Source organism: Pistacia vera, unplaced genomic scaffold (assembly GCF_008641045.1).
Source record: "Pistacia vera cultivar Batoury unplaced genomic scaffold, PisVer_v2 Contig818, whole genome shotgun sequence".
Lineage (NCBI taxonomy): Eukaryota > Viridiplantae > Streptophyta > Magnoliopsida > Sapindales > Anacardiaceae > Pistacia > Pistacia vera.
Genome location: NW_022196688.1, coordinates 471,830 through 489,055, shown reverse-complemented (window position 1 = coordinate 489,055; position 17,226 = coordinate 471,830). Strand labels below are relative to the sequence as shown.

The window sequence follows — 17,226 nt, the reverse complement described above, 5'->3', positions numbered from 1 at the left end:
GGGGGTATGCCTTACAAACAGCAGTGCATATTTAAATAGAGCACCATCTAAATCAGTCCAGAAAACACCATATGAAGTGTGGTATGACAAACCACCTAGTCTTAACTATTTAGGTCTGGAGTTGTCCAGCTTATGTCAGATTGTAAAACAGATAAGTTGGATGTAAGATCTGAAAAAGGTCGATTTGGAGGTTATCCTAAAGAAAGTTTAGGATATTATTTTTATGTCCCTACTGATCAAAGAATTTCAATCAGTAGAAATGCACATTTCTTGAGAAAGAATTTTAGATGAAGGAGGTGCAGGAAGAAAAGTTGAACTCAAAGAATATTCCGAAGAGTCTCAAATCGATCATACTCAGATAGGTGAACCAGATCAAGAACCTTCAACACATGACACAATGGTTCCAGCCCATAAACTTTCTAGAATATCTCGACCTCCAGAGAGATATTATGGCTTCTACATGAAAAAGTTTTTGAATCTTTTTCAGTAGGAGAAGTTGATCATGGAGATGATCCTAAAACTTATGAAGAGGCGATATTAGATGTCGATTCTAGAAGATGGCTAGAAGCGATGAATTCTGAAATAGAATCCATGTACACTAATTAAGTTTGGACACTTGTTGATCCTCCAAAAGGAATAGTTCCATTGGTTGTAAATGGGCTTCAGAGAAAGGTTGGCGCAGATGGAAAGGTAGAGACCTATAAGCTAGACTGGTAGCGAAAGGTTATACTCAGAAACAAGGGTTGGATTATGAGGAAACTTTCTCACCAGTTGCAATGCTTAAATCCATCAGAATCATGCTAGCCATAGCAGCAGACTTGATTATGAAATTTGGCAAATGGATGTCAAGACCGCGTTCCTCAATGGATTTATTGAGGAAAACATATTATGCAACAACCTGAAGGTTTTGATCCAATGCTGAGAGACATAAAGTGTGCAAATTGCATAGATCTATTTATGGATTAAAGCAAGCTTCCAGAAGCTGGAATCCGATTTGATGAAACAATCAAAACTTTTGGTTTCATAAAGAATCCGGATGAACCGTGTGTATACAAGTGGGTAAAAGATCATGTCATGATTTTCCTCATTATATGTAGATGACATATTATTAATGGGAAATGATATTGCATGATGACTGAAGTTAAGATGTGATTGTCAAAAGCTTTCTCAATGAAAGATTTGGGAGAAGCAAATTACTCCTAGGAATTCGCATCTATAGAAATAGAGCGAAAGGATTGATAGGGTTATCTCAGAGCATGTATATAGAGAAAATGTTGAAAAGTTCAACATGTAAGACTCCAAAAGAGTTTTTTGCCTTTCGGTCATGGACTACATCTTTCTAAGGATATGAGTCCTAAGATTGATCAGGAGCGACAGCGGATGCGTAATATACCCTACGCTCTTCCGTGGGTAGTTTTATGTACGCAATGCTATGTACAAGGCCTGATATAGTTTATGCTATAAGTATGGTGAGGAGATATCAATCAAATCCAAGAGAGAAACATTGTCAGCAGTTAAAACAATCTTTAGTACTTGAGAAGGACTAAAGATTTAATACTGAGTTATGGAGGTTCAGAATTGAAAATCCAGGGATACTCAGATTCTAATTTTCAATCAGATGTGGATGATAGAAAGTCTACATCCGATTCATCTTTACATGTAATGGAGGAGCAGTTAGTTGAAAAGTTCCAAACAGTCGACCACTACCGACTCCCTACAGAAGCTGAATATATTACTGCTTCAGAAGTGGTAAAAGAAGGTATGTGGATACGTAAATTTGTAGCTGACTGACGTGGTTCCGAACATGAGTTATACGATAACCTTGTTTTGCGATAATAATGGTGCTATTGCACAAGCAAAAGAACCAGAGCACACCAAAATCAAAACATATTCAGCGTAAATATCATATTTTGAGAGAGCTTGTTGAAGCTGGAGAAATTTTGGTGCAGAAAACGCCTTCAGCGGATAACGTAGCTGATCCACTTACTAAGCGATGACACAGAAGCAATTAGATCATCATCTTGAGAAGATGGGTATTAGATACCACAACGATTGGCTCTAGTGCAAGTGGAAGTTTTGTTAGTGTATGCCCTAGGAATCAATCATGTCATCGGTTCTGAGGCATTATGTTTTGTATATATATGTGAATGTATATAGTTTGTATATACATTTTATCTTATCAATAAAAGAAAGTGTTCTTATTTCACATGTGGTTTATTGCTTCATTTATATATATGTATTACATGTGAATGTTCGGATGATACAAATCTTAGAAGATCAAAATCATCAAAGTATTCCCTACATAAGTAATATTAATTGGGCAATAATATTACATAGTAGGCATGCTGAATGCCTCCGTAGAATATCATGTGATGGTATTGGTGTGGGTGATTATAAAAGTTATATCACTAGGGCATTAGCATGGACACCGCGGTTAGTGAACTGTTTATCGAATATGGCCATTTATGATGAATCACATGAACATTTAAAATATAGTCAATGATTTATCATAAGATCGTACTAGGGTATTATTAATCCTTAGACCTGAGATATCATGGTTGGATTCTGCATAAACGCATATGGTTCATATGGTGTATAAACATGAGGCTAATCATGCATGTGTTAATAAGCCGATTTGGCCATGTGTTGTTTATGTGTGAGGACAAGTGATAGTCAAGATGGGATCCGTTGACTTGGTATAGATTGATATCAAGTTCCTAGACAAATGTCAAGATACATTGGAAAAGAGAAATCTCCGGCCGGATTATAAAATGTTACATGAAAGGTTTTTCATGGTGACCACGTTCCGTATGTATTGTATTAAAATTAGAAAGGATTTTACATACCGTGAATCCATTCTTAATTGGGATTAGATAACGGAAGGATTTGATTATACAACATGTATGATTGTAAAAAGGTTCGTTGGAGTATATCTTCATTGTGACTTAGGGGTTATGGAGCATTGCTAGATGCCTACCATAATCAGTGAGAGTTTTGTTCATAAAGAGTTATGATAAAACATATCGAAATATTGTGATATTGGGCCCACGCTAAGCCACAGTGAACCTAAGAGGTCAACAACTAAAAACTAAGGAGAATGAAGAAATAGCCAAAGAGAGTTGATTATCCAAGGTTGGCTAGCACCTACCAAAGGTAATAAAGTTATTTATATTAATCATTTTCTTTATATTAAATTGGATTTTACAAGGGGTTGTAATTGTAAACAATTTAAGGGTTAAATTGTTATGTAAACAATTTAAGAGTTAAATTGTTAATTGTGATTAAATGTTAATCCAATGTTATCATTTAAAGAAGTTTAACAACTTCATAACAATTATGGAATTGTTTAAGGAAGTCCAAAATAATTATTGAATTGTTTACAAGGATTCCTATATAAAGAAAATGATATATCAATTTTTGTGTAGAAAAAAAATCTCTAAGAACCCTAAATCTCCCTCTTGGTCAAATCTCTTCTTCCCTTGGTGTGGATACTCTTTTGCTTAATTTCTCTTGAAATTAAGAGGCTCCAAGGTTGCTAAGGGCTTAAGGTAACATGTTCTACCTTACTTATTTCAATTTGATTGAATTTTTTTTTTAAACTATGACTATACTTGTTATAGTATGATATGCTTGATTTTCCATGCATCCATCTTTCAGTTATAGCCCGATCCAGAATCAGTTCAGCTTAATCGATTGCCCAACCCAACATAAGCTCGTCGAGATATAGCTCAACCGAGCACAAGCTAGTGGCGACCAACCTCGACAATTATTCAATCAGCTCACAGATAACCTCAAATCCCAGATATCTTGGAAGGGATCAGATCGACAACAATCTTGACGTAATCTCAGCACTCAAAGGCAGGAATATCGAAGTTGCATTTCAATCTTAATTGTAATCCTTTTATTTTCGTTTTTTTCCTTTATACAAAGTCTGTATATAAACCCCTTTCAACGATGAGAAAGGGGTTAGCGAATTATTCTAGGAATACTATTGTAAACTCTCACAGTAAATACAAAAATAATGGACGTAGGCTTAAAATCTTAACTAGCCGAACCACTTTAAAACTCTTTGTGTTACTTATTTTACTGCATTTTTACATACATTACTGGTTATTCTTAATCATGCACACATTGGTTCTGATTCCATCAAGATTAATCAAATCACTCTAACTGGTGCGAATCCCATATCAACATTTAGTTACCACTTCCCATGGATTAATTAACTTAGTTTTGGAAACTAAATCATTGAATTAAGTAATTGCAGGATTGACTACTATGGGGAATACAAGTGCTTTTGACCAAAGGCAAAACCCCAGTTGCAGGGTTAGATACTCCAAGCATTAAAGTGATATACAGAAGCTTGATCTTTCCTCAAACTTGATCATATTCAGGATCATAATAAGAGGTATCGGTTTTTTTCCCTACTTTTCTGGAAAAAAGAAAATGATGAAATATGACAAAAATTCGGAGCCCTCTCTCTCTCTCCAGAATGTATAATAACAGATTAAATATGGGGTGAACGATGATGAGAAAAGACAAGATCTGCCACAAGAAAGATGACAGGTTGAAGTGTTTTTATACTAACTAATCTGAAAGGATAATTAAGAACCTCAGAAGTACATTATTTTCATGATAGGTCTATATATTTTTTCATAACTTATATATTGTTCCTTGAATAGAGCCTGACAGGAAGGCCCATGCCAGGGTTGGGAATGGGATCTGCTATCATAGGCTCATCTGGAATCTCCTCAGTCCACCTGTAAGTTGTTATCAAATAGTGAATTATCAATAGCACTTCCACTCTAGCAAATTAAGGCCCAGGACAAATTCTTTGACCCGCTCCAAAAGGAATGTAGGTGTATGGAGGCATCGACTTTGTCAGGGTCTGGAATCTTGATGGATCAATTTTTTCTGGTTCTGCAAATATTTTATCATCCAAATGCGTGCCAGAGGTTACCCACAACACCAGGAATTTTCACTCGAAACCTTACACTTACATACATAAACAAATTGGATCAAGCTAGGAATTCTACTTTTAGTTATAGATATCGCTCTCTTAATTCTACATATTACGTACCTGCCATCCTTTTGGGGATATCAAAACCATCAAACCTGGTGTCTCTCCAAGCACGCCTGAAATTGCCAATAACTGGAGGAGTCAGTCTCATGATTTCTTGAGCTACACTCCATGTGTATTTCATCATTTGCACCTCTCGCCGACTAAGCTTTCCACCACTTCCTTCACTAGCCTTCACAACTTCCTTTTGCTCTATCAAAGTTTAAAGTGTTTATTGCAACCAAGTTCAAATGTAATCGACAGGGAAAAAAAAAAAATTCCTGACAGCTTCCTTAGATATAAATTGTAATAATTGGCAATTTAGATTACCTTGAAGGACTTTATCACAAATTTCGGCATCCCTAGCACGGAGTCTCACAAAATGGATAAGTAGAATTGCAATAGTGTCATGGCTTGCCATCATTAGAGTTATAAGATTATCAATAATTTCTTCCTCTAACAAGGGTTTACCATCTTCATCTCTCAGACTGACTAAAGTTGATATAATATCTTCATGAGAACTCACTTTCCCTTCTTCCAATTCTCTTCTCCTCCTAGCAATTAACTGAGTAAACAAATTTCTTATCCTAGCTCGAGCAATCAATGATTTTCTATACAAGGTCCCTGGAAAATTCAAAGGGACGCACCGTATTCCTTTGAGGGCAATTGCAAAATTCTCTAATAATGCATCTTTTTCCTTTCCTTCTGATAATGCGTAGAGGAGACTGCAAGTGACTTTAAATGCAGTTTTCTTCAGCTGGGGTGCTACCTTTACCGACTCCATACCATTGAGTTCCTATAATAATTACATGTAGAAATCAATACATATATGTAAACTTTCAGCAATTGATTAATTGGCTTCAAGAAATAAGAACAGATGCGTAAATTAGTGGATTCTAAATAGGCAGCAGAATTTAATGACTCTTGTATACTACGTACCAGGAATAATTGTTGCTTGATCAGTGAATCCATTTCACATACATATCTTTAGATGCTTTCAGGTCTTAGAGAGTTTATAATTGCGCTCTTAACAAGCTTGGATCGAGGCCCAGAAATCTCAAAGATACTATTGTTTCCAAGTATGGCTCTTACAGAAGCTGGTTGGTTACATGCAATGCCACTATCACTGTCACTGAATATAAATCTGTTACCTGCTTGGCCAGTAATAATAACGGCATTAGAGCCTATGAGCGAGGTCTTGAATATTGGTCCATACTCATTGTTAGGGCCAAAAATCGTCCTTGGCCCAAATTGGAAAATAGGCGTGACACCGAAGTAGCAGCGAAGCCCAATCCTGATGACCCTACCGCGTTAAGCCCATTTGGTACAATGTGTAGCCGGCCCGAACCACGTGGGCACGAGTCTCCTAATCCCAGCCCATTTCTCAAGTCTATGGGCGAGTATAGAACCCACGAACTCACCTCCCATTCCTGGGCACTTTCCTGTTCGGAGTTCTCCTAATCAAAGTTAACTTCCTATCCGGATGTTGATAAGACAGCTGGTTACGGCCCTGATTCTTCTAGGGTTGACATCAGAGTCACGCTAGGACTCCTACTTCTACCAGGATTAGGAGACCAAACAATCACTATATAAGCAGAGGCCAGCCCTCTCACAATGGACATCAACATTACCCCTTCATACCCGAGACTCTTTACTTGAGAGTTTCACTTATTCGCCGTAGTCACGGTCCCCGACTAGACTTCCGGTAATTTCTCGTTCCCTAGCCCTCACTATATTAAGCCTTTCAGCCTTGCTGACTTGAGCGTCGGAGTGCCTACGGCAAACACCACCCTGGTGTTTTCCGTTCGCTTCACGCGTGTGTTTCTCTACGTGTGCAGGTACAGCAGATCGCTAGTGGCCTCAACGTCACGGGATCAGACCCTCCTTTCCGTACAGGTAGATTTTTACGTCTACACTCATTGGTACACTTCTTCATCCATTCAGCAACCAGGTTCTTTTTCTGTGCCTTGAAGAAGCTTAAAGATTCTCCAACAATAGGCAAACCCAGTTTTCCTGGAGGAAGCTTTCTTCCAAGCTGAGGGTAAACTCTATATCTCCAGCATCCAGCCAAAAGAGTTACTGGAGTCACAAGAATAAGAGTTGTAATTTCTGGGGCGAAAGTGGAATCTTCATGGCGAAAGTTTACTTCCATTGCTACGAATGAACGAGATCAGATGGCATATATAAACTTATATACTTGGAGAAAGAAGGGAAGACCAATCAGAATCTAGAGACGGTGATAACTTAGAGAGGATATCGTCATTCTGATAAGTTAATTAAAATGTGGAATCTTTTCTTGAACGGCTGGAAAACAAAACTAGAAAGCTTAGATAGTGATGTATATTGCACAAACCGAAGGAACCACGTTGTGCTTCCTTGAGATGGACATTTCAATAAGAATAATACTTTGCGTATTAACAGATTTTACTAACCTTTGTTAAAATTATACATAGTATCTATACTATGCGTATGATATCCATACTATACTTTAGTTAGTACACAGATTAGTACCCATCCGTTAGTACCCATAGTATCACTCTTTCAATAATATGAAAGATTCTTTCCTCATCTTTTTCGTGGGAAAATACGTATACCACATAACCACTTTATAGTAATATTCTATATATGAAAATTTTGTTTCCAACTTAGATCAGTTATAAGCAAGAATAAATTTTATATTGTAATAAATTATAATTTTTTTAGAACCCGTTTTAAGGAACTTGTCTCTATATAGTAATAATTATATGTATATTACAATAAATATATGTTATGTTACATTAAAGATTGAAGATGAAATAAAATATTTATCTAAAATTATTTGGGACAATGATTTATTTTTTAGAATTGTTATCACATATTTTATCTTGTAAGTATGTAATCAGTAGTTAGCATTGACACCTTCTTGTTGAGCCACAATATTTCTAGCTCTCAAACATGTTTAGAGCTTCTTGATATGAAACTTGTGGTATTTCCATACTACCATCCTCAGGATTGTATTTTTCTTCTTCTTGTTTAATTTCAATAATGATTTCTTCTTCAGTCAAAATATACACGACCTGTTGTTTATTTGGATAATTAAGAAAAACATTAATATCATTTGATTAGTGTAGTGAAGTTGTCGAATCTGATCACTCAATTTTATAACGATTCCTTGATATCAATTTCCATATTATCCTAATAATACTAAAACAATGAATTGAAATCCTAATATTACTAAAACATGAATTATAAAATAAGAAATCAAAACAATAATTTTTTAATCAAAACAATAATTCTTGTAACTACACCTCTATTAAGTTATAACTTTCTTATAGTAATAAATTTAGTTGGTTTCAACATTATAACTATAAAAATGTTTTACTGAATAAGATTAACAATTTTATGGGATACCGCTCGGCTCTTATGGTACACTCCAAATTCATTCTACACAATTCTTTGTAGTTATCAAATTTTTAAGCAAGAGCTGTCTCCTTGTGCTGGTGTTGTCTTTGGAATCCTGACTCTGGAGATAAACTTTAAACTCTGTATTCGACAGTTGGATTTCTTTCTTTTATTCGTTTTTAATAGTCGAGACAGAGATGTATTGGAGGTTTTAATTAGATCTTGAAACTTCTTCCAACTTTTACTCTATTTGGACTATAGTAAAATTTATGTTCATTTGCCCAAATTAATTTTACCAAATCTATCAGCAACCGAAAGTGCATACAAACACGTCACAAGATTAACAAAATTTGGAATTTTTGATAAAATTCCAAAAGGGATTTTGTAATGGAATAAAGTAGTTGACAATAATAATAGACTGACCTCGCAAAGTAACTTTGTCTTGTTTGCGTTAAATGTACTGTATGAAATGGCCTGAAACAAACAAAAGAGACTGATAACTAAAGACATAAACCAAATTGGGCTGGGATTATAAAACTGGGTTAATGTTTACACATGATATAGACCCAAAATATGTGAATATGAGACACCAATTTCAAGAGGCCCACCATCTATACCCACTGTAGAAATAAAGACATTTTTTTTTTTTTAATAAAAGAAAAATTTTAACCATATTACACTTTTAAAGTAACGTAGTAGGATTTTTCTAAAATAATTATTAATTGTTCTTTATATTGATAGGTTAAAGAAAACATGTTTGAAAATTTAGAAATTATTTTTTTTAGTTTTAAAAAATACCAAACCTACCTTTCCTAAATAATATCATCAACTATAGTTTCAATTTCAAACGGCAAACATTGCAATCTAAATATCGAAAAGCACCCCATAAATTCGAGAAAATTACAAAATAACCATCTTCCCCAATCCCTGGATCACAAAGCCACCCACGCCTCCTAATCCCTAATCTCTACCTTCAAACAGAACCTAAAAAACCTCCCAAAACCCATACACACCACAATAAAGAATAATAGAGATGGAAGACCAACACGAACACGATGACCAAGAGCATGAGGTATACGGCGGAGAGATCCCCGACGAGATGGACGCCGACGTTGACACCGACGATCAGAATCTCGACCATGAACAAGAACTCGACGACCCCAACTCTAACTCCAAGGTTTTTTCTTTTCTTTTTCTTTATTCAGTTTTTGCAAGATTTCTTCTTTTTAATTCTTTTCAAGTTTTGAAACAAAATTAGGATTTGGAGGACATGAAGAAGAGGCTGAAGGAGATTGAAGAAGAAGCCGGCGCTCTTCGTGAAATGCAGGCTAAAGTCGAGAAGGAGATGGGAGCTGGCCAAGGTCTCTCTTTGTGCATTATGTTACTCTGATTTTATTGATTTATTAAATAAATTTTGATTTTTGGATCTGGGTTCGGACTTGATGAATTTGTTTAGTTCATTGTTGATAATTTGCGCTGTACACATTCAGCTTTCAAAATCATTTGTTGACTTTTTGATATATATTTATGAGGAAAATTTACCAAACTTGTAGGTGTTGATACTTGAAAAAAGGAAAACTTTGGACTTGTAGTCTGGAAAGTGAAACTTGTCATAAAAAGTAAAATTTTTAAGATGTTTTGTATCAATAGCTATTGATATACCCTGTATGTTACTAGTATGGCGATGTTTTGTAACCTAATGACGAAAGTGGGCAACTTTTAAGTCTTATGTTTGTAATTTTTTTTTTTTTTTTTCTATTGGCAACATGTTCTGGATAGCAGTGAAATTTAGATTTGCTTCCATGTACTGACTATTTTGATTACTAATGCTGTTGCCTTCACTGTGAAATCTGGTTTGTGCCAGTTTTCCAGAATATTTTGATTAATGTTTGTTGACAAAGCCAATAACTGATGTGGATAAGGGATAGATCTGCAAACTTGTTATATTGCTTTATTGTTATGTTGAAAAACTTATGTGACCTGGCTCAATGTCATGTAATTTTGCCTTACTTATTGTCTGTTACACTTTTTAGTTCTAGCTAACAGTATTTCTTATGTTGAATTTTTAACCCTGGATATGAATGAAGATCCCTCAAGTACTTCAGCAACTCAAGCTGAAAAGGAGGAAGTGGACGCCCGCTCGATTTATGTTGGTAATGTGAGGTTTCTTGCCTTATATTTTTTATTTAGCTTTTCCTTTTCAATTTTCCAACAATTAATAAGCTCACTTTGTAGTTAACAGTGTTATTCATCCTTTATTGATATATTCAAAGAAAGTATCTGCTAAAATGTGAACTACTTCTGTTTATCCCAAAGCATTTGACTGATGTATGAACTTTAAGGCTGATGATATGAATATAACATGAACTCGTGTTGTATAAGATAGTGTTCCTAATGCTTTAAAGTTTGACAATTGCGTAACACTCCTATTAATAAGTGCTTCTTTTTTGCCTTCACTGCATAATTTTACACCGAAAAGAGATTCAGGTAGCTCTTCTTGCAAAAGAGCTGTGCCAATTCTAACACCACAAATATCACTGTTCACCTCAAACAACTTCGCAAAATTAAGTAGGACAATACAAGTGCAACTCAAACTTTTTCCTTGATAAGTGATTTCTTTTCTCCAACTCATTAGCCTTGCTGATAATTCCTCTCTTCAGATATTCCGTGATAGCTGCAATTATAGTGTTGAAATTCCATTGTGATTTTTGATAGAAAGTTGCTTATCCATGGAAACTGCAAACCACCCCAGCAACTATGGTGGTGAAGTCCATGTATTTAGTTTAGTGCTTGCTTTATCTGGTTTTGGTCAATTGAATCTGAATAAGATAGTCACATTATAATTTATACACTTTTTATATTTCGTGTTGTTTCTATGTGAGTGACAACCAACACTTTAGATGAAACCAGTAACTCTTTTGCTGTGTATGTGTACATGGAATTTAGGTAGACTATGCTTGTACCCCCGAGGAAGTGCAGCAGCATTTTCAGTCCTGTGGAACTGTCAACAGGGTGACAATTTTGACAGACAAGTTTGGTCAACCAAAAGGATTTGCTTATGTTGAGTTCGTTGAAGTTGATGCTGTTCAGAATGCTCTTCTGTTAAATGAAACAGAGCTGCATGGTCGTCAGTTAAAGGTCTTTAAATTTGTCTTTTTGCGTATAGTTACTGTATGAATTTAATTTATATTGAGTGTTGGGTTTGGTCTATCTTCAGGTTTCTGCAAAGCGAACCAACATTCCTGGTATGAAACAGTATCGTGGAAGGCGGCCCAACCCATATCTTGGTTTCCGAGGTCGGAGGCCCTTCATGCCTGGTGCTCCTTTTCCTTCATATGGTTATGGGTAAGTCTGAGAAAATCGTTACACTGTTAGTTTGGTGGGAGGACTAACAAACATAAGCGAAAACACGAACGTGTAGGTTCATGTCTATCTTGGTTGTTGCTTCTGTGATTATGCACATGTATTTGTTTGCATTATTCAATTATTCAAATCAGACGAGCTATCTTTTCATTCTATTTTTGTTAACTCTACCACTAAAACTTATATTTATTCGACTTTCAATATCTGTCTTGAGGATCTGTGAAAAAGCTTTTGGGCTTTGGAGGGGTCCTTTATACTTTTACGTTTTCTTCCTGCTTCACATTTAGAAACTAGTGCATGTATGTGTCATGAATTGTATATTTGCTTCATTCGAGCAACATTTTGAATCTCCGCTGGAAGTGCAATAGATTAATTTTTTTTTTATTTAGTTTTTTGATTGATGGCTTGGAAACTGCTAGCTTTGCCTTTATATTTCTTGTTTCATGCTGCAAAAAATATAAATCAAATTTATCAGTTTCTGTGGCTGTTCATGTTCTGAATTCACTTATTTCTCCACATTCGCAGGAGGGTTCCCAGATTCAGGCGGCCGATGAGGTACAGGCCATACTAATGGTGGATCTTAAGTTAGTACTGGCCACAATCATCAGAAAACCATTCTCTGGTGGTTTATGATAATTGTCATATAGTTACTCCTAGAAGCTGGAGGGAGGAAAGCACTTGTATCATTATATGCCTGTGGCATCAGTCAACTGGCTTCCTCTCAAATGGTTTTTCCTAGTTCCTGCAGCAATGATAGATTTATGGTCGCTTCAAGTTCTGCATTTTCTTGCTTTGAAAAGAGATAAGAAGAGGCAGAAATTCAAATATTGTAGTAACCTTTTCTTTTGTTTAAAAAAAAAAATGTATCTACGAATTACTGGTGTCAAATGGTTCAATTTTTAAGTTTCTCCCTGTGGATTAGTTTAAACTTCGAAGGAATTAATGTGGATCAAGTGATGTTTTCCCAAATTGGTGGGCTACTTTTACGATTATAGTTCTCTGATTGTTCATTTATTTTGGTCTTGTCTTTGTCTAAAGAGTACCAAAAAAAAAAAAAAAAACAAAAAATTTGAAGAAAATAAAAAGAATTATGACAATATATTGAGTTAAAATATGATGCTTTAAACTGTGAAAATTAAAGTGTATTTAAAAGTATTTTTAGGGCTGTACATAGCCCCATCCTTGATATAAATTAAAATTAAACTTTAACACGACCAAACTCAAATTTAAAAAAGTAAATCAACAATCCAACTTTAATACGAACAGTTAAACATCAAATGTTTTAATAACATTACCATTTTTAGTAATAAAAAATCTTAAACGTTAGGCTTGGTCTGGGCCTGGATAGAGGTAGGCCCAAATCCTTTCTTCTCCTTCTCTGTTGGATTTTCAACTCTCTCTCGCTCTCCATTTCGTGAGGGACTGAATGGCTGCTTCTAAAGAAGGTGAAGATGCACCGAACACTATATCCTCGTAAGCGTCTGCTTGGTTCCTCTCCTACACTTTAGTAAATTTGATTGTTAATATTATTGTTTATTTTAATTTTTGGTGGTGATATTCAGGCCAAAGAAGATTTATAAAGACCCAGATGATGGGCGACAGCGATTTTTGCTTGAATTGGAATTCGTTCAGTGTCTTGCTAATCCCACTTACATTCACTGTATGTTTTTTCTCGACTCATCTTTTGAATTTGAGTACCTTTTATTCTATTTGCTTTTAATTTGCTCTTTGAATAGCAATTTAGGGTGCTTACTAAACCTTGCAATCTCGTTGTTCTTATGGATTTTTTAACGTTATTTATCTGAAACTATCTTAGGGATTACTTTTTCTTTTCTTAAATCTGCTGTTAATGATTCATTACTTCTTAATAAATGAAACAGTTTGAAGTTTATTTTTACACCCATTTGCCCACATCTTTTTTTTGCAACATCTCGAATGATTAAATTATAATAATATGCTGCAAGCAAAAGTGTATAGATAACTGATATAGAAAATTTGGGTTTGAATTATTAGACCTGACCTAAATTACTTTTAATTGCCCTAATTTCAGCATTGGTTGCTGAAGCATTGAGTTTTGAGCAAGTCCCACTTGGTGTGCCTATATGGCACCAGGTGTTTGCATATATGTTTCAGTAAATATATGCTGGCGCATGGGTCCTTGATTACTGCCACGTAACAAGATAGAGAGTTTTTGCTTCAACCGTATATTTCTATTCTTATGAACCGTTGTCTGTGTTTGTGCATGTGTGCATATAAACTCAAATAGTCACACTCTCATGCATATCAAATAACTTTAGTACTTCACTCTGTCAATAATCACTGCTGTTATTTGTTGCTACCATTGCATTTCTGCCTGATGTTTGGTCCTTGATTTTCTCTGCAGATTTGGCTCAAAACCGCTATTTTGAAGATGAAGCTTTCATTGGCTACTTGAAATATCTTCAGTACTGGCAACGACCAGAGTATACAAAATATATAATGTGAGATGATTTCTTGAAAGTATGCTTCTACTACCTTTAGACTTGTGTTAACTGCATTGATTTCCAGGCTAAAAGGGGATAAGCCTCTGCTTATCCAATTAGTTAATTTCTTCATTTTTCTTTTGGAGGGGATGAGGGGCTGTTGGGATGTTGGGTTGTTTTTATGTTTTTATCCTTGTGCTTATCTTCTAGGACGGTTTCAGGTATCCTCATTGCCTCTTTTTCCTTGAACTTCTCCAAAATGCAAACTTCCGCAATGCAATGGCACATCCAGGCAACAAGGTCAGATTCTGCTGTTTTTTCCCTACTCCTTTGAGTGTGCTTTTGAAGTCATGTTATTTCTCTGTTAAAAGTTTTGTGGTTTTGTGTTCGTCTTAAAGTCAAATATGTCTTCATTGATGTTTAGGTCTATTTTAACAACTTTTTTGAAGTAACCCATGGAATTTTCAGTTCTTTTAGTTAGGACCAATAGTTCATATTATCACTTCTTTTTCATCATTTTCACTTCACTAGATTGTTTTTATGAGTTATTCTTGTTTGCTTAGTTGAATGTATTTTATTGTTCATCAAGCATTTTGTTGGAAGGTATATCTATGTCCTTTGACAAGGTGTTTTTGTTGCAGTTTCTAGAATATCCTAACATTGGTTGACCATTTAGTTGGCATCCCATAAGTGTTTTTGTTTTTTTTTTTTAATTTATTTATCTTCTTTATATTATTGAACAGTATAAAATAATTAGTTGGGTGAGATTAAAAGTAGGTCTCATTATGTTCCCTGAAAGAAATGCACGCCTTATAATTAATATTAAAGCATTTATGTTTGTTCTCAACTTGTAATAAAATCATTTGTTTATCTTGGAACCTGAAGGAATTGGCACATAGGCAGCAATTCTTTTTTTGGAAGAACTATAGAAACAATCGATTAAAGCACATTTTACCGAGACCTCTTCCTGAAACTGTTGAGGCGCCACCAGCTGCTGCTCCATCTCTGCCACCTGCTCCACCTCTGCCAGCTACAACTATCCCTATGACAGCTCCTCCTCCCCAAGCCCCTTCTCCTATGCAGTATGGTATTCCCTCAGGACCTGCTCTCGCAAAAAATGATATGAGGAGTAGTAGCATTGATCGAAGAAAGAGAAAGTATGTACAGTGAACCATATATAGTAGAATGAACTCTTTTTCTCATCTTTCCTAATGAGAAAAGTAATTGCTCAGAAGGTCCATCCAATATCAACGTTCTGATACAATTTTAGTTTGGTTATTACAGGAAAGAAGGATAAATTGACCTATCACCCCATTTCATTTACTCGTGATGAGATATATTTGATGAGGTAATCAATGTTTTCTTTACATCGTTAGTGAGAATGAGGAGATATGCACTAATTCTATGTTTACAAAGTTTGAAGCTGTCAACATTTCTAGAATGAAGTCAGAACCACAAATATTCTTGAAATCAAATCATTTCATTGGATGATACCTTTGTGTTGCTAGTATTCATTGTGCCAATGAAAGATTAATTGTTACCGTAAACAAAATCTGACTATCAGTTTCTGTGATAAATAAAGTTTGTGGTTGTAACCCGAGACCTTGGTTCAGCTCTGCCAAAAATTCTTGGATAAATGCATGGGGGCTTCCATATGAGGATTTACAAAGTAGCTGTTTTCTAAGTCCATTCATATATATATGTTAATGACTTGCATGAAAGGACAGAATTTTTTCGATAGCTATAGATGTCCGATTTCTTTATCCTAACTGAAACGTGTGTTTATACAGAAGAGTAGTGATTTTGCAGGTCCATTAGTTATAGTTTGAGGCCGGTAGGTGGCAGCCTCGTAGTGCAAGAAGTGTGGCCAGTTGTAAGAGAAACGTGTAGTGTTTGCTTGCTTAATTGTACTAGACCTAGTTAAGAAATAATTAATTAATTTGACGGATGTAAATAAAATTAAGCTGTGTGTATTGAATGTGAATTAGATTTGAATGGCTTTGACGTCATCACTTCCGTAATCATTTAAATGTGTACAGTTTAGAATTTCGTCAGCTGTCCAAAATTAAATTGCATTGGGATAAGATCACAACTAAAAGTAGCTATGAGGCGGCAATGGGCCACCTGTGCTAATAAATTCCTTGCTTAAGCAATTTCGATTATTTATAAAATAATTTGTATGGTAATTAAATTCAGTTCTTGTTATCTATAACTATATAAATAGTAATTGTTTATATACAGATATTTATCTAATAAATAGCAATTTAACTAATCTCTTATTAGAATAATTAATTTATCATAATTCTCAGTCCTTTTTTAATTGTGCGGGAAAGTGGAAACAGAACCCACTCCACGTCATTTGGATAGGGTTGGACGCGGCGAATAGCGAAACGTTCGTGCCGCCGTCAAGTTTAGCGTCAGCTGCCAAATTTACTTGAAACTACTGGCTGTGAACTGTGATGTGGTGCCTTGTCAGTGTATCCATTGAAAAGTTTCAAACGGAAAGTACCTCATAAATAATATTTAACTCAACAGCTCAGATTTCTTTTGGGAGCATTAAGATGTAACGTGAACGTCTGTGTTTTCCTGGAAATCAGTGTCCATGATTTCTGGCCTTTCCAACTAAAATGGATGGAGTTAATTGACTCCTCCTATTTTGCCCCTTTCTCATTCCTAAATTACCCTTCTAAAAATATTGTCCACGATAAATTTCAATTTGTTAAATTAATAAAGCTTGATTCATTTCTATTATATATGAAAACAATGTACTTAGGAGTTGATTGAGAGAAATTTAAAGGTTTTCTTCTCTAATTTTAATTTAAAAAACATTTTACTAAAATCAAAATTAACAAATAAAGCGACTAATTTACTTGTTTTTAATTTAATAATACAGAAACGACGTGATTAATTGTGAATAAGGTAAGATTGTAATTGAAGAGTAAAGATTGGCAACTAGGATGGGAA

The 17,226-nt window shown here is 35.1% G+C and overlaps 3 protein-coding genes across 11 annotated transcripts; 2 read left to right on the top strand and 1 right to left on the bottom strand.

The window, feature by feature from the left end:
* Nucleotides 1–4,520: 4,520 nt before the first annotated feature.
* Nucleotides 4,521–7,202, bottom strand: LOC116117586 (taxane 10-beta-hydroxylase-like). 2 transcript variants are annotated; one of them, XM_031403607.1, is made up of 4 exons: nucleotides 5,996–7,202; nucleotides 5,387–5,852; nucleotides 5,078–5,269; nucleotides 4,521–4,992 (listed from the first exon to the last, which is right to left on the bottom strand). In XM_031403607.1, exons 1-4 carry the CDS (start codon nucleotides 6,026–6,028, stop codon nucleotides 4,988–4,990), a joined length of 696 nt encoding a protein of 231 aa, XP_031259467.1. In that variant the 5' UTR covers nucleotides 6,029–7,202; the 3' UTR covers nucleotides 4,521–4,987. The 2 variants fall into 2 exon arrangements, with proteins under 2 accessions (XP_031259467.1, XP_031259466.1); XM_031403606.1 differs by having other exon boundaries at nucleotides 4,521–4,917.
* A 2,094-nt stretch (nucleotides 7,203–9,296) lies between these two features.
* On the top strand, nucleotides 9,297–12,798 carry LOC116117579 (polyadenylate-binding protein 1). Of its 2 annotated transcripts, none has more exons than XM_031403596.1 (6): nucleotides 9,297–9,614; nucleotides 9,696–9,798; nucleotides 10,525–10,595; nucleotides 11,384–11,575; nucleotides 11,655–11,782; nucleotides 12,338–12,798. In XM_031403596.1, the coding sequence occupies exons 1-6, from the start codon at nucleotides 9,471–9,473 to the stop codon at nucleotides 12,369–12,371; spliced, it is 672 nt and encodes a 223-aa protein (XP_031259456.1). In that variant the 5' UTR covers nucleotides 9,297–9,470; the 3' UTR covers nucleotides 12,372–12,798. The 2 variants fall into 2 exon arrangements, with proteins under 2 accessions (XP_031259456.1, XP_031259455.1); XM_031403595.1 differs by having other exon boundaries at nucleotides 9,300–9,614; nucleotides 12,326–12,798.
* A 309-nt stretch (nucleotides 12,799–13,107) lies between these two features.
* On the top strand, nucleotides 13,108–16,835 carry LOC116117578 (mediator of RNA polymerase II transcription subunit 31). 7 transcript variants are annotated; one of them, XM_031403590.1, is made up of 7 exons: nucleotides 13,108–13,273; nucleotides 13,363–13,460; nucleotides 14,184–14,280; nucleotides 14,484–14,562; nucleotides 15,148–15,419; nucleotides 15,533–15,610; nucleotides 16,072–16,270. In XM_031403590.1, the coding sequence occupies exons 1-7, from the start codon at nucleotides 13,227–13,229 to the stop codon at nucleotides 16,184–16,186; spliced, it is 786 nt and encodes a 261-aa protein (XP_031259450.1). In that variant the 5' UTR covers nucleotides 13,108–13,226; the 3' UTR covers nucleotides 16,187–16,270. The 7 variants fall into 7 exon arrangements, 5 of the variants coding, with proteins under 5 accessions (XP_031259450.1, XP_031259453.1, XP_031259451.1 ...); XM_031403593.1 differs by lacking the exon at nucleotides 16,072–16,270 and adding an exon at nucleotides 16,605–16,835 and having other exon boundaries at nucleotides 13,109–13,273; XM_031403591.1 differs by having other exon boundaries at nucleotides 13,109–13,273; nucleotides 16,061–16,188.
* Nucleotides 16,836–17,226: the final 391 nt, after the last annotated feature.

Bases quoted from the DNA above. Each gene is read 5' to 3' on its own strand.
- LOC116117578 (XM_031403590.1), top strand. From the start codon at position 13,227: ATGGCTGCTTCTAAAGAAGGTGAAGATGCACCGAACACTATATCCTC. The intron at 14,281-14,483 runs GTGAGATGATTT...GGACGGTTTCAG, and splicing joins GAGTATACAAAATATATAAT to GTATCCTCATTGCCTCTTTT. The intron at 15,611-16,071 runs GTAATCAATGTT...GTGATTTTGCAG, and splicing joins GATGAGATATATTTGATGAG to GTCCATTAGTTATAGTTTGA.
- LOC116117586 (XM_031403606.1), bottom strand. From the start codon at position 6,028: ATGGATTCACTGATCAAGCAACAATTATTCCTG. The intron at 5,853-5,995 runs GTACGTAGTATA...TAATTATTATAG, and splicing joins TCAAGCAACAATTATTCCTG to GAACTCAATGGTATGGAGTC. The intron at 4,918-5,077 runs GTACGTAATATG...AAATATTTGCAG, and splicing joins TATCCCCAAAAGGATGGCAG to AACCAGAAAAAATTGATCCA.
- LOC116117579 (XM_031403595.1), top strand. From the start codon at position 9,471: ATGGAAGACCAACACGAACACGATGACCAAGAGCATGAGGTATACGGC. The intron at 9,799-10,524 runs GTCTCTCTTTGT...ATATGAATGAAG, and splicing joins GGAGATGGGAGCTGGCCAAG to ATCCCTCAAGTACTTCAGCA. The intron at 10,596-11,383 runs GTGAGGTTTCTT...CATGGAATTTAG, and splicing joins GCTCGATTTATGTTGGTAAT to GTAGACTATGCTTGTACCCC.